General features: G+C 39.1%; 1 protein-coding gene and 1 long non-coding RNA gene across 3 annotated transcripts; both read left to right on the forward strand.

The window, feature by feature from the left end:
• The first annotated feature begins 542 nt into the window (after positions 1-542).
• LOC135449209 (uncharacterized) lies at positions 543-4220 on the forward strand. The gene is made up of 4 exons (XR_010440687.1): positions 543-625; positions 2203-2279; positions 3151-3326; positions 4036-4220. It is a non-coding gene; the product is annotated as an uncharacterized LOC135449209 (long non-coding RNA).
• Positions 4221-7882: 3662 nt separating this feature from the next.
• On the forward strand, positions 7883-15466 carry DTD2 (D-aminoacyl-tRNA deacylase 2). Of its 2 annotated transcripts, none has more exons than XM_064715942.1 (3): positions 7883-8016; positions 13100-13169; positions 15115-15466. In XM_064715942.1, exons 1-3 carry the CDS (start codon positions 7951-7953, stop codon positions 15438-15440), a joined length of 462 nt encoding a protein of 153 aa, XP_064572012.1. In that variant the 5' UTR covers positions 7883-7950; the 3' UTR covers positions 15441-15466. The 2 variants fall into 2 exon arrangements, with proteins under 2 accessions (XP_064572012.1, XP_064572011.1); XM_064715941.1 differs by having other exon boundaries at positions 7906-8058.
• The last annotated feature ends 201 nt before the right edge of the window (positions 15467-15667 follow it).

Consider the following 15667-nt stretch of genomic DNA (forward strand, 5'->3'; position numbering starts at 1 on the left):
CATACAAATAAGAATAAAAAAAGAGGGTGACTTTTCTAAAAGCTTCAGTAAGCCATTTGACACTACAGATCTGAGTCAAAATTTCAGTTTCTGAAATTACTTTAATTCTGCTCTTCATTCATTTTTCTCAGTAGTAAGCTGGTTTTACAGGAAATATTTTTGTTAACATCCGAACCCTGAGCCTAAACAAGTTTTATGTAGCAAATCAATCTTATTTGATCAATGATGCTGATTGAAACATATCAATTTTTACTAGGTTTTGTGTAATTATTTTTAAAATCTGGCTAATGTTCTAAACCAGTTCAGTTTTGCTCCATAGCCATTCAATACTTTTCTCATAAATCCCTGCAGTAGCAGTGCAATTTCAGAAGGCACCAATAAACTTGGGATGTGTATGGACCATTTACACAATTCTGACAACCTTACACAATTATAGCAGCCTGCTCCAGAGGTTCATGTGCCAGGAGCAATCTCAGCTGAAAATAAGTGTGACCCAAGAACACTTCTCATTGTCAGTGCCCCCTGTATAAAGCATTGTCATGTGGAACTGCAGAGCACTCTATCCTGCGAAGCCAGAGCACTGATTCTTGTAACACAATCCGCTGGTTCATCCTCTGCTGTGAATGTAAGTAACTCTTCAAAGTTTTACACTGAGCCAGAGGTTCTTAACTGGCTCTTAACTGCTGAACTAGGAACAGAATATTTTTCTTAGTGAGCAAGCCCTGGCCAAAACTATGTCAGGGAGTAAAGCTGAGTTGCAGTGGCCAAGAGTATTTCCTGCTGTTGATTTTTAGTACAGTTGTAGCCTAGAGGTTCACCTGAAACTGAGCTGAATCATTCTCCAAGCTCCAGAGTGCATTATTTAGATCTGTGTTTTCTGTAACAGGACCTAAAATTTGTCATATTTATGCTGGAATTTATCTGTGAGCACCAAAATGAAGGATTTTTTTAATCTGGATGTGGTCCTCACTGGAACTGTTACTATGAAGACATGATTATTTTTTGTCCTATGGGCAACAGAGTATCCAAGGAAAGATTAAACATCTATAATTGATATTAAAATATCCTAAGTTACAGAGTAATAGTTTTATTCTGTTAATCATAAAAATGTAAGCCTCCAGCAGTTCCAAGAATTATCTGTGAAATAAAAAGCTCTGTAAGAAAATGTTATACCAAAAACTATTTTTCTATTTTTTTTATAGCTTCAAATATTGAAGATAAAGTGTTTCACTTCCATTCTGTAGCAGCAATTTAGCATCTTTTGTAAAAGAAAGAAACCATGACTCTTTGGCAGCTTAAAAAAAAAGCATAAACCAATCAAAGAATATGAGAAAAATCCTATCATTGCAATGCTTCTGAGCTATCTACTAATACATTAGTAGTATCATCCTAAATGAATTCAGAAACATGCATTAAAAAATTGGTGCTTTGAGAAAGTGGGAAAATTAAAAATTAAAAAACAATTTTTGACACTACTCTTTGAAACATGTTAATCTACACTGGAAGTCATAGCAGGAAGCCACATCATTTCTTGACATGTTTATTATCTCATTTGACTCCATGAATATTCATTAGAATTTACAATCTTTTATTATTTCACTCACTGTATTAAACATTTGCTTTTTCCTCCCAAGATCACATTTTATGTATGTGGGTTAAAATAATGAAAGGCGTGTTTGTGAGTATATATAAAATATATATATAAAATGAAAGGATTTTTTTAAACTATTGTATTACTGAAACAAATCATCAAAAACCAAAGGCTGATGGTAAATGAAAGTCTTACAGTTGCCACTTGTTCTAAGGGAAATGAGTTCCCAAAATAAAATTTTAAGAAAAGCCCATAGATCAACATCATTGTATCAGTATATGATGTTTCACTATGGCAGGGTGAGGTATCAATTTGTGTTGCAATGCAATATTTTCTCATTGAAAGGGATAAAATGCCAAAATCTCTCAATCCCTGCTTGGCTCACCATGCTCTGGCAACCTTGCTGAAATATGCTGTGAAAGAGGTTGCTGTTCTGGAAACAACAGCTCCAACAACTCATAAATGGCAGACCCAGCATATAATTAGTGCCTCCTCAAACTCACAAATTTTATCATGATGTATGGCAAATAGCACTTGGGCTGACTTCAGAGGTTTGCCATTCAGAGAATCTCCTAATGACCTATCATTTGTGTGCATGCTTCCCTGACTAGCTATGGATCAGTATGCCTGAGGGGAAAAAAGGATAGGAGCTGTGACTCAAGGAGAAAGATTTTGGCCTGAAGCTGTGGTGAGTTTTACTTTGAAAGTCATCCACATAAATGAAAAAAAATTGACACACAGCCTTATTATGCCTGCATACTCAACAGTAACTGGAGGCAAGGAGTCCTCCAGGTACAGAGAGAATAATAAATGACTCTCATAGTGTTTGTGAAAGGAACAGAAAAAGCCACATCTCATTTCATGTCCATTTTTAATAACGTGAGGCTTTATGTCAATACTCTGATGTTACACATGGCATCTGCTGAAAGCATGGAAGCTCAAGTTTCAAATCCTAGAAGATATTGACACATCTTGGTCTATAGCAACATCCTCATATTATCATCAAAATTTCTCACTGAAGATGAAAAAAAATGGGATTAAATAACACAACCCCATTCTGTAGTACTAATTGCTATTGCAAAAGTGTTTATAAGGTGAAGAGAGCAGTGATGCAGCAACACATGGGTAGAACAGACTTTAATTTCTTTACATGGGAGGGGTAGAAGAGTGTAATCCAGCAGACCAACCCTGATGGTAGGAAAATAAAGAATGTAGGAGCTGTGCTCTATTGTGGCTGTAGTAAATATCTCCTCCATCAGGAGGAACCCAGCTTGCAAGACCATCTACATCAGCCAGGCATGGGTTAGCTCAGGGTCTTGAAGCAAACCAGACCCCCACCTGCCACAGCAGTGCCAGGCTCTGAACTCATGTGTTCAGCAGCTCCATACAGAGCACAGGAAGCTGAAACTGGCTTTGACTGGCCAAGGGTGCTCTGGGTGACCCTACTGAGCTTGCTCAGGGGTGGCAAACAGCTTGTACAGCTGTTGGCTGTCAGTGAGCTCTATGACTCCCACCCTCTTTGCTCCAGGCCCTCTGACCATAAGGTTACCCTTTTCTAGCTCAGTGCTGGGTGCTGCTTCCCTCACCATTGAGTCAGTACTGTCCTACACCCAAGCTGTCTTCGTGTGCTCCTGCTGTGTAGAACCCAGATCCCAAACTCAGGAGACCAGGGAAGCAAGTACGTTTGGATACACCTGCAGGGATCCACCTGGATGTGGCAATACCATTGCTAATGGTAAGGCAGAAAACTGCTGACCTTTGAGAGACTCCTCATGGAGTCAGCTTCATTACTTTGTTCAGCCTTCCTCTGAATTCCAGAATTAAGAGTATGGTGTTGAAACTCAAGATTGGCTCTGCACAAGAAAGAGCATATGGGCATATGGGATCAGCTCAATGCCATGAAAATAAAGAATAAACATATTGCTTCTAAGCAAACTGTAACACCACCATGTCACAGTGAGACTCCATGGCATGTACTGCAGGTGGGGCACCCCCACTGCTCTGTTGATTCCACTGGAGAATCATACAGAAATCCTTTCAACTTAATGCCTGTCAATCATACAGACAAAGATTTGGTTCAGGAGACATCCAAGCAGGAAATAACAGAGTAGCTAAATGTCACAGGCCCAATGAGAAAGAAACTGACTAACACTGTTCTTACTTGCTTTAGGCAATCACAGTAAGCAAGCAGATTGTGTGTCTTTTATCTGGCTACGTTTTTCCCCTAATAGATGCAAATTTCTGCTTGTCACAATAAAAACCAGTAATTGTATCTGACACAGCTTTCACATTGAATCTGTTATTTTTTTCAGAAGTTTAATTAACTTCTGATTGCTATAACACATTTCAATGTCTGTTTTGTAATTGTATGGAGGACTAAACAAAACACTAATCTATTTTTAATTGTGTATTAAATTTTTGTTGCTTTCTTTAAACACAACTAGCAGAGAAAATCAACTGTTCAAATCACAGGACTTCCACAGTACTTCCACAACAGGAATGCCAGCCTTCACTGCAAACAATTCTGACATTTGTGGGGACATTTAATTGGCTCTGCTGGAAGAGCTAAAGAGGTGGACCAATTTTGATGCTACAGAACTGGAGTTGAAGAAGCCATGACCTTCCTCAGAGGTACTGTACAAAGGGCAAAGATAAAAACTACAGTACCATCTTCCTTTATCAACTTCCCCCAGAAGTCTGCAATGGTTCTTTCAAACGCTGAAGAGATCTGGGGGGCAGTTTGGAAGGCAAAGTGAGTGATAGTCTTCACTCTATCTCTTCTCTGGGAGAGCTGTTTCTGGTAGCTCTGCATAGGCATTGTGCTATACTTGGGGTCTTTGACAGGACTGCTCATTTCTGCTGTCTGACTTGTACTAGGGAAATTCTTCATGCCCTCTTTGCTTTTCTTATTTAAATACCTCTGGAGGAAGGAGGATGATGGGTGGGAGGCAGACATGCTCCTGACCTCTGGACAGTACCAGGAATAAGTCAGTACTAAATACAGTCATCATAACATGTCTTAGAAGTAAAATTATTCTGACACCACCAGCTAATACTCTGTGCACCCACACTGCTGTTGTGCTGTACCTTGTCTCTTCCAGCTAATCAGCATTTCAGCTAACATTTCCAGGGCTGCAGTAGGCTTAATTTGGTCTTGAACTAGACTGAGAAATAGGCTACAAAAAATAATCACCAAATATAGGAGCCAGAGAACATATTTGTGCTATTTTTGATAAGGCAAGTAGCTCAAAAAGAGAAATAAAATAAGTAAATTGGGAGAAAAAGAGAAGAAAAGAAGGTCACCCTCCAACAGAAAGTGAAGGACTTGACTCAGTTCAAGATGTATGATAATAAACATCACTTCAGAAACAAATCACACTAACATTCTGAGCTGATCTGGGGTAGTTTAAACATCTTGGACTAAAGATACGGAATATCTTTTTTTATTTCTTTGATGATTGACCTATTGTTTCCACATAGCCAGATTAAAATTCTACTTTATTTCAACATGAATCCTATTTTACAAATTATTTTGTGGAAATATCTTTGTCTTGTGATGGAAATTTGCAATTTTTTGTTGCAAATTCTACTTTCCAGGCTATTCTCTGATGATAAGTCTTTTAACAGCAATCTTTAACAGCTGGCACATTCTGTCTCACCCTTCACACCAATAGTGGCTCCCATCCAGGATCCTTTACTAAATGATTCTAAGTGATTTAAATTTTTTGGTTTGTTGTGCAAGGGAAGAGTTCTAAATTTGGCAATGGAGAAAATGAAATGTTATCTAATTCTTCCCTTGACACTCTGGAGCCATTCAGCTCCATCTGTCCCAAAGGAGGTAGTTCTACCAAGACAGAACCCTTGGCAGCAACCTGCTTTGTATCTTTGCTATATAAGCATTGTTGCAGCTTTGTATAGTTTCTCTTCAAAACAGATAGGGGCAAGTCTGTCGATGTGGTAGCTCCATGAAAGACCACTGATCATGTTTCAGACACCACAGACAAAGGGAAAACATCCCAGATACATCTTGTCCCCTCAAAGGTGCAGTCAACTCCTGCTACTGCCAAATGGTATGCAACACCAAACTTAATAGTAACAACAAAAACCCAAAAAAAACCCCCAAACAAACAAAAAAACCCACAACCATTCCCAGGGAACAATTCAACCACTTGAGATCATTTTGGTACTGAAAGACAAGGAGAAAGCTGAGTCCCCACAAAGCTGGAGTTTCCTTCCAGCATCCACCAACTTCTTGACAAGAGGATTTGTTCTAAAAATGCATAGAATCACAGTATATGCTGAGTGGGAAGGGACACATCAGGATCTTCAAGTCTAACTCCTGGCCCTGCACAGGACACAAGAATCACACCATGTGCCTGAGAGTGTTATCCAAACACTTCCTGAACTTAACCACTCCCACAAGGAGTAGGGAAAAAACACACCTCCGCTGCAATTTGTGAGACTGCCATCTGCCCTCTGAAAGAGAAATGATCTGAAAATAACCAGAAATGTCTTCTGGGTGCCATTCTCAAAATACCTACTTTCAGATCTAGTGACAACAAGCAGAGAGGATACAGGAAATATTCTGGGACAACTGTCAAATCCAAAACATGCAGAAAAAATGTCTTTATATAGTACCTGATAAAAATACCAATATATTTTATTCATGGATATATGCTTTAGATGTCAGGATGTGGTTTTTTTTTAATATAAAACCCACAGTCAAATCCAAATCCATGCCTAAAATTTATCCAACAAATTTACTATCATTCCTTGGTCTAAAAGGAGAGGCTCTTAATCTAACAATAAGCCAGTAGGATTCAAGAAATTCAAGGTGCAACAGAATTACTTGGCTTCCCAAGGAAAATACAACATAATTCCACCAAGAATCCATACATAAACAATGATGTCATACTCTTTTTTTCTCTGCAATGTTTCACAGGCATTTGTATTGAAACTTGCACATGAATAAATGTTCTCCATCATACCCTGGTGTAAATAATGGCACAGCACCAAGTAACAATCAATATCCTTATATACTAATAGCCCTCTATAATCTGCTTATTATAATTTGCCCAGACTGAAGCAAAATCAATTTTCCTTAACAATCAATTTATATCACAAATATATTAGGAAAACCCTCTCATTTTAACTGGATTTCTACCTCATTAAACTCTTCTTAATGAGTCTGGGGATACAGCTTTCAAGAAAATGAACAGAAGGTACTTTAAATAAAATTAGCCAAGTTTGAATAAAAACATCGTACAGCAAACAAAAAATGAGCTACTCATACACTACCTAGTGCAATTTCCCATTCTTCCAGGAAGGTTTGCTTTGGGAAGAACAACCTCATTGAACATACATCAAGAATCTTCTTTTAAAATGACAGACAGAAGTCAAATATATCCCTATGTGTAACACTGATTATTTATTAGTGCGTATGGGCCCTTGCTGTTTAATAGAGATTTTCGGTAATCTCACTCTACGATAGACTCCAGGTACTAAAATTCAGCTTCTTACTCACACTGCTATATATTAACTTTCTTTAAAAAATACAATATTTTTAAACACAGTTGTAAAAATGAATTTGGAGAGAGATCCTGAATTCCATATCATTCTATCCTGACGTGAATGAACGCAGTATTGTTCAAAACTTGTCTCTGTCAGAATTCATGTATAGGAGAAAGACACAACTCTTCCAGCTTGGAAGCTGTTCAAGGAGTATCAGGGTATATAGCTACAAACGTGGAAGATAATAAAAGAACCACTTGCAATATTTTAACCTTTCCCATTTGCTGTGGGAGCTCATTCCAAAACTATGCACTTATTTTTCCCAGATGATTTGGATCACTGGATATCCAGATCCCTTTTAACTGCGTGTTCTGTTCCCTCTGCTCCAATGCAGTACCATTAAAGAGAAATCTGCCAACTTGATAGACTGATCTCAGCCACCTGAAACACTGAAACACAAGTAATGAACAGAAGAAATAACAAACAGTATTCAGACTTTCTTTTCCATGCATAAACTATACAGCATGCCGCTCTTATCACAAGCATGTAACATTTCCCCAGCAGAAGACACGGAGATCTTTCATTTCTCATCAAAATAAGAAACCAAAGACCTGCTAGTTATTGGGGCATCGGTAAGCAGTGCTGTAGAAATTGTTTAACTCTGTTCCAAAGCTTTTATTCAGCCGCCTCCATAGGGAGGGCGGATCATAAGCCCCCGTTTAACCATCCACACCAGGTCCCGCTCACGCTCCCCACCGCCCGTGACCGCGGGCCCCAGCCGGTGCCGGTGCTGGTGCCGGTGCCGGAAAGGCGTGATCCGGCCCCGCCCTCAGCGCTGCGGGCTCGCCATGGCGGCGGCGCGGCCGGCGCGGGCCCGGGCCCTGCTGCAGCAGAGCGTCTCCGCCCGCCTGCAGGTGCGGCCGCCCGAGAGCGGCTCCGAGGCGCAGTGGGTGGAGGTAACGTGGGCCGCGGGCCGCCCCTCGCCGCCGGCGTCGCGCCTTCCCCCCGCGGAGCGGAGCCGAGCCGAGCCGAGCGGGGCGCCGGCGGGAAAGGGGGGGCGTTCGGACATTTAGGGGAGCCGCCTCCGCTCCTTCCCCGGGTTGGGCTGCGCTTCGGGCCGTGTTCCAGCCTCGTCTCGTTTCTACTGCAGAGCGCTCCCCTCGCCCCCCGGTTATTGCGGCCAGCCCCTTCGGCAAAGGGACAAGCAGCAGGAGGCGCACAGCGCTTTCTCTCCGCTGCTCCTTCTCTCCCTGTGCTCCAGAGTCTACGCAGGCAGAAGCCTCTTCAGGATCACGACTGCTCCACGACCACACGCTTCCTTTCTAACTGTGTTGTTCCTTCTTTTCTGAAATACACTCACAGAAACACTACAACCTTGGCTAGTGGGCTCAGCTGTCAGCTTTAGTTTGTTGTGAGATAGTGTTAACTTAGAGAAGAAAGGCCAGGTAGGGCTATGGGACTATGGCAGCACTAGTTCTGATGTTGTTTGGTTTGTTTGTTTGTTTCCAGAACACTAACTAAAAATGAAATTTACCATGCAGACCACCACTCAGTTAAGGAAAACATTGTATTTCCCCCTTTTCCTGCCACAGTCTTCTGCTGGGGGAGGTAGGTGGGTCTGCAGACTCTTCGGTCGATGTGCTGTGCATGCAGCCCAGGGCTCTTTACCAAAGCTCGAAGGCTGCTGCCCTTTGGAATGCACTGACCTGCTGTAGCTGTCACTGCTTGGGAGTTACCTACACTAGAATAACTCATTTCTGCCCATTGTCAACTAGTTAGCCCATGAGTTTTTTGGTTTGGTCTTTTGCCCTTTTTAAAGACTGTTACAACAGAAGGGGCTTAATACAGTCTCTTCCATAAATTTTAAAAAGTAAAAGCTCTAGCATGGTTAAAGGGTTTGTGCATTCATTCAGCACATCTGAAAAGAGTACACTCTGCCTTTCACATTAGCCTTAAAACATTCCTCTCTTTGCTCAGAAGGGGCAGGTGGATCCAGCAGAACTAGTTTCTGCAGTATGGTCTGGGAAGCCAGAATGTTTTACTGGGAGGAAATAAGTGTGATCTCACAGATACTGTGTTTCACAGTGTAGTGTGTCTGTGTATACTGCATTGTTAGCCTCTCAGTATAAGGTTAATTGCAATAAAATTCACTTAGCACAGCATAAATTAACTATAGGAGAAACAATCTATTTCTGGCTTGCAAATCACAGAAGTAATTGTAGATCTAGTAAAGAAAAGCAGAAATGTAATTTTGCTGTCTTTTAAACTATTTTAAAAGGTACATGTTGTTGTGGTTGAGAGATATGATTAACTTTGCTTCAAGGAGGTTATGTAGTTTATCTCTCTAATTTGCAAAATCACTAGGAAAGTAACAGATATCACTAAAGGAGTCTGAAAGAGATTTGGGTGGTCTCCAGAAGATATTTTTCAGACATGAACCTTACTAATATTTGAGATGGGTACTTGGAAATCTTTCCCAAGTACCTGGGGCTTTTTAAGAGGAATCTGTTTTAACAAGAACTAGTCACCATGCAGGAAAAAAGCCAATTGGAAGTTTTTGTTATTTTTTATTTTCTCCAGTGTGACTACTTTAGAGGTTATTGTAAGGAAATTTTGCTGCTGACATTTTCTGGTAGGTCTGGTCTTGTAATTGCATTTAATTTACTCCCTGTTTTTGCATGTCAATGCAAAACAAAAAAAATTTAAAAGTACAGACATCACCAACTATTATTTACATCAACCAGTGGGTTCCTGATGTTTTATGACCAATTAAATTAAAAGTAGGATCTGACTTTCAGACATTTCTAGGATACTGTAAGTGGCATATACTGTAGGTATTCAAAGCTTCTGAGCTATAAGAGACCCCTGTAGGTACTTTAGGAACTTCAGAGCAGATGTTCCTTATCTTCAAAAGGGTTAGGAGTGTACTTTATACATGAATCTCTGCCTTCATTGTGTTTTCATGATTGAGTTTTTTGGCCTGTTGAGGGTTACTGCGCATAGGATGTCTTGTTTATGGGGAATTTTTATTATATACCCTGCATAAAAGGTTTATGTATACAGCAAGATAGGAAGAAAAAAGCAATTCTTGTAAAGTTAGGAGTGAAATAAGGTTTGGTGTATTTCATAACTGTGGGAGAAAAGAAACATAAAATGAATATTCAGCTAAAAAGTATAAGTGCCTACACATCATGCAAGGAAAACTGTCTTTTCCTTATCTTATTTCCTTTGACTTCTTTTCTGGTTACTATGGCAAAAAGAAGTGCAAAACACCAGGCACAGACTTGTTCTGTGACCTGTGGCAGATGATGTCATCTCTCTGCCACACTGAATATAAGAAATATGAGGAAATCTTCCCAGAGGGTAGTAAATCTGAACTTGAAATGGAAATGTCACAGGATAATTTATGTAAGGTAGTTTCACAAACTGACTTTCTAAGAATTAAAAAGATTTTGTTATCCACTGCATTTTCTTGGAGGAAAAATTAGTAAAAAGTGGAGATAATATTTTGCAGAATATATTTCAGTTTTGCTAATGAAATCCTGAAAAGTACAGATGAATGTATTTAGTAAGGAGGGTGAGAAAGGAGTCAGTTATTTGTCTTTTCCTGCCAAAGAACTAAAAAGCAGCATTTGGACACAGTGTTGCTAAGACTGTCTGTATGGCATTGGGGCTGGGTACTTCAGCCCTTCATGACCTGGTTCAGCAGGTTGCTTGATCTGATAATTACTTAAGACACTGTATAATAAATGCCAGTGTTGCACAGTATCTTGTTTTGCTGCTTTATTCATGTAGGCATTTACTGCTCACAGTAGATCCACATAGAGCACAGCTTTCCTGTCTGGTCACTGAGTAGGTTCCTTGCAGTGGCTGTTTGCACACCAGCATGTTGAATTTATGATATTCTTTTTTGTGTTATTTTGCTGGAATTTTTGCGCATTAAATGGAGGTCTGAGGAGCAGTCAGCCAGGCTTTGGTAGCTTACAGAGGAGCTGCAGCAATGGCAATGGTTTTACTTTGGTTCACAAAGTTTACACATTACATTGACAATAAGCCCAAGTCTTAGGACACTTGGAAGACTGGTATAAGGTCAGACTGACATTGTTATTACTTGCTTTGGTCTTGTAATTGCATTTGATTTCACATCTTCTATTCAATTAAGAAAACTAAAGAATAAAGTAGGACTTAACCAGGGTTTGAAACATGGCTGTACGTGTTGAACCACAGTTTTCAGTCATAGCTGAAACCATAAGCTTCAGCTTACTAATAGTTGCATAGCTTTCAATTTTATCATGGTTGTAAAGTGTTCTAGAAGACCATGAACATGCAGTATAAATAGAAACATCCTCTTTCAGCTTTTACTTGTCTCTGAATTAATTGTTTTCTCATTTAACCTCCTGTCCCTCTAATTTTCTTCAATATGTGTGTCTCATCTTGTGATAAATGGTTTATTCAAAAACAAACATCAAATAAGAGCAGAGTCTGGAAAAAACAATGATGTATTTTATTTTATCTGTCTGGCCTTATGACTTGCAGAGGTCACTTTACATACTTTTTTCATACTTTTTTGTGTCTTTAAAATGAGCTGCTTGCAGAATGTTGTTACTGCTGTGAGACTGTACCAAAAAAAAAGTGTTTTAAAAGAAGCCATTTAAAGCTTTTCAAAGTTCTCAGCATGTGACATTTTGGCTAGAAAGAGTGTTCTCTTTTTTCAGAAGTTAGTCACTAGAAAAATAGTTGAGAAGGAAGGCATAGCTTTTCTCAGTCATTGCCTTGAGCATTTTGTTTAATCTCTGCAATAACAAAGGGACAAAAATCTCATGTGTATAGCTAAGATTTCTTTACCAAAAACCTTTATCATTTGGGGAAAAAACAAATAGAGGAAATTTTTTTTGCTAATTTTTTTTTATAAGCTACTCACATTTTCTATTTTTTTTGCTTTGATAGCATTAATAACTCCTTCCTGTGCCAATCTATTTAACATCTCTTCAGTGGTATTTCACAAGTTGACTTTCTGTTTCCTCAAACAAAATTAAAAAGATACTTTTTCTGACAAGGCAGTGGGGAGGTTTCTTTATGTACTGTCTGTGGATCCTGTCTGCCTGTGAATGCTTTGGATTTTTCCCAGAGAAGTTAAGCCATGCAGGTACACTTGTGCATGAGACAGGTGCTGCTGGCTGCACAGCCTGTCAGTCTGGCTTGGTAAAGCATGGCTGGTGCATGTGCATTCCTTATAGACTAACCAGGTGAGCAGAAAAGCTACACAGCAGTTTTCTTGTGCTTTCTCCTCAGTAGAGGCCTAATTCTTCTCTCAAATACATAGTTCTTATGAGTAGTTGCTCTGAATGCTAAAGAGGTGGCATATCCCTTACTTTATACTAGTCAGTTGAAAAGTTCCATTTTGCCAGTTAGATTTTATCCAGGCCTATAAATAGTATTTCAAACAACTTTATAATATTCTGAACAACTTCACAGTTGTTGGTCATCATATTTAAATATTTAATTAAGAGACTCTATGTTTTTTTCAGAATTATATTGTACTAGATTACTTTCAACATCAAAATAAAATTCAGTTCTTTGACAAGTCCTGTGGTGTTTTTCATGTGTCGTAATTGGAAATAATATATAGTTCATACTGAAAATTGATTTTAGCTGTACATTTGATGGCGGAAAAGCTCAAATTATTTCTTATGCTGGATTTAACTATACTAATTCCTCTTGTCACCTATGTTAATACTTACAGTCTACATTCCAACTAAATTTGGCTTCATGTGGAACTAATAAATTGTCTTAATTGTATGTAGAAGCATTTTGCAGATAATGAGTATATATCTTATCTTGCACAGTGTGGGGTGTAAACTCAATGTCTGAAGCTGTACTAAATAACTAAAACTGCTCTTTGTTATGTGGGTTTGTCATTTTCCATACTGCTTTAATGATAAGCGTGCATTGTAGATAATGAGAAACACTGACATAGTTTTCTGTAATCTTTTGTAGATCCAGAGAGGGCTTGTTATCTACATATGCTTCTTCAAAGGTGCTGATGAGGATCTTGTCCCCAAAATTGGTATGATATAATCCATATGCATTATTGTATTGTTTGAAAAGGAAGAAAAGCAGTTGAGGCAGAGAAGGTAGCAGCCATTTGGGTAAGCCATGAAATGGCATTATTCTAACTCAATTACCTGGCTGAAAGAGGAGTTTGGTCTGTCTTGTTTCTTTTGGCTGTTTCTTGTTTCTTTGTCTGTCTGTTCATGACCAACACAAAAAACAAATTCCCCTGATAACATTCTGGCAAACAAAGAAAATGCTGCATCTGCTGTTTACCATATTACATGTGTCAGGTAATAACTTCAGTCCAGGACAGAACTGAATTTCAAATAGTTCATGGCTTGATTTGATAAGTATTTTGCCACTGATCTCACTGTATGTGCAGAATATTTCAAATCATAGCCGGTAGAGGGAGTTGTGTGGATAATGAAACAGAGTCTTTCCCATCTCGCTTCAGTGGTAACATCCACTGTTAGCATGTGCAGTTTTCTGGTTCAGAAGCAATAACAGCAATGTCTGCAATTCTTCTCTTCTTCTCCACATGCACTTTAACATTTACATTGAAGCAGAGAAGATGCTGTGGATAAGGTCAAATAGTAGCAATTTCTGTCTTTATCCAGTGCTGTTTGGACTTGATTTTTTTTGTTCTGTTTTGTTTTTGTTTTTTTACTTTTATGTCATTTCTTCTCCCTCCTTTCCTCCATCAGTAGCACTGGTTCACCTGGGAAATTCTGTGATGCTGCATATTCCAGATAAAAGTGCCCCTTTTCTGTGGCTGGCTCATACTAGTGATTTGGCTAAAGATTGTGTAACAATATTTCACTATTTCAGTCTATTTCAGGCTGCTGGCTGAGACCAACAGTGCACAAGTACAGGTGTTATTAAAAATGCTGAGAGCAACTCCTGGGGGGCATCTCTCTGGGTCTTGGAGGGCACAGTCCTTTTGTAATGCTAAATATTTATGATATAAAAATTTATTTTGTGCTAGTGAGAGTTCCCTGAGAATGTTGCTTGAGAATAATTATATTTTCAGCTGTGGGGCAGCTAAAACAGACCAGAAAAAGAAAGTTCTGTTTCCTGTCAGGAGATTCATCTAGGACCATCCTTCTTGAATGCCTCTCTTAGAGAATATTGTTTCCTAAATATATTTTGAATCTTTTTAGGTGTGTGGGTTTGGTTCCTGAATCACAACTCAGCTGTTTTTGCTTCTAACAGCATTAAACATTTATGTTTAGGGTTTGGAGGCATGACTAGTATCCTCCCAGCTTTTGCAGAGTTGGGTAATGATTTGATTTGTTACAGAAACACCAGAAAATCTAAAGTTAGTAAATGCATTGATTTTATTTGCAAGTTTCTGTGCTCTGGCTTATAAGCCAAATTGCATCTGACTTTCCTGCCCACCTCCTGTCTCAAGTGACAAACTGATATCTGCATGTCTCAGAGTGGAGCCCTGAAGGACACTTGCTCTACTTGAGACCAAACTCTGGAGCTGTGCCTTCGGCTCAGATCAGTGCTGGGTCCTGCTGCAAACTGCTGCTACCAGAATGAAAAGAGAGTCAGGGCAAAACGCTCTCCAAAGCGCACTGAGGATGGTGTGTCCTACATTGTGGAGTGTTGTGCAAATGCTGCCTATTTAAATATCAAGCAATTAAGGAAGGCTCACTAATTGCATCCTGGGTTCTTTTGGGGGTGTCCAACTAGAATCAACTTTAGGATTTTAGATAGCCAATCACTTCCCCCAAAACTAGAACTTTCGACATATAATATTAATATCCTTCACATTCCTCACAATACTCAGATGTATTAGTTGGTTAAGTATTTATTGATTGTCCATGTTTCAGTTCATTAATAAAGAGTTTCTTTTACTCAGTGGTTTGTCAAACTATTTGTTGGCTCTTGTTTTTGGTGTCCTGTTTAATTCACTTCAGCAATACTAACTCTTATTTTATTTTTATTTGCAGTCGATACGCTGTTGAATGTTAAATTAAGTGAAAATGAAAACGGCGAGTTTGTCTCTGTTCTTGATTTACCAGGCAATGTACTCATCATACCACAAGCTACCCTAGGTGGTAAACCAAAGGGAAGAAGGATGCAGTACCATGCAAACATTGAAAAAGAAAAAGGGTTGGAACTTTATTCTCAGTTTGTGACTCTGTGTGAAAAAGAGCTGGCTGCCAATGCCAAATGCATGGAAGCTGGTGTTCTTGTCAAACATGGCACATATGGAAACAGGCAGGTGTTAAAACTGGATACAAATGGACCTTACACTCACCTGATCGAATTTTGAAAAAAATAAATTGTATCCCAAATACAGTACTGGTGTCTTTTGTTTGTTTTGGTTTGGTTTTTTTTCTCCTAAGCATTAAAGTGCTCGATTGCCTTGGGAGATAGTTTAAAAAAGGCTTTCACTCATCTGTACTGGTTTTGCCAATCCCATTGAATAGGAGGATGCCTGAGACTCCTATGCTATAATGAGTATGTGTTTTTTGCTCATATGCATCTGAGGTGTGGTTA

This window comes from Zonotrichia leucophrys, chromosome 5, assembly GCF_028769735.1.
Source record: "Zonotrichia leucophrys gambelii isolate GWCS_2022_RI chromosome 5, RI_Zleu_2.0, whole genome shotgun sequence".
Taxonomy (NCBI): Eukaryota; Metazoa; Chordata; class Aves; order Passeriformes; family Passerellidae; genus Zonotrichia; species Zonotrichia leucophrys.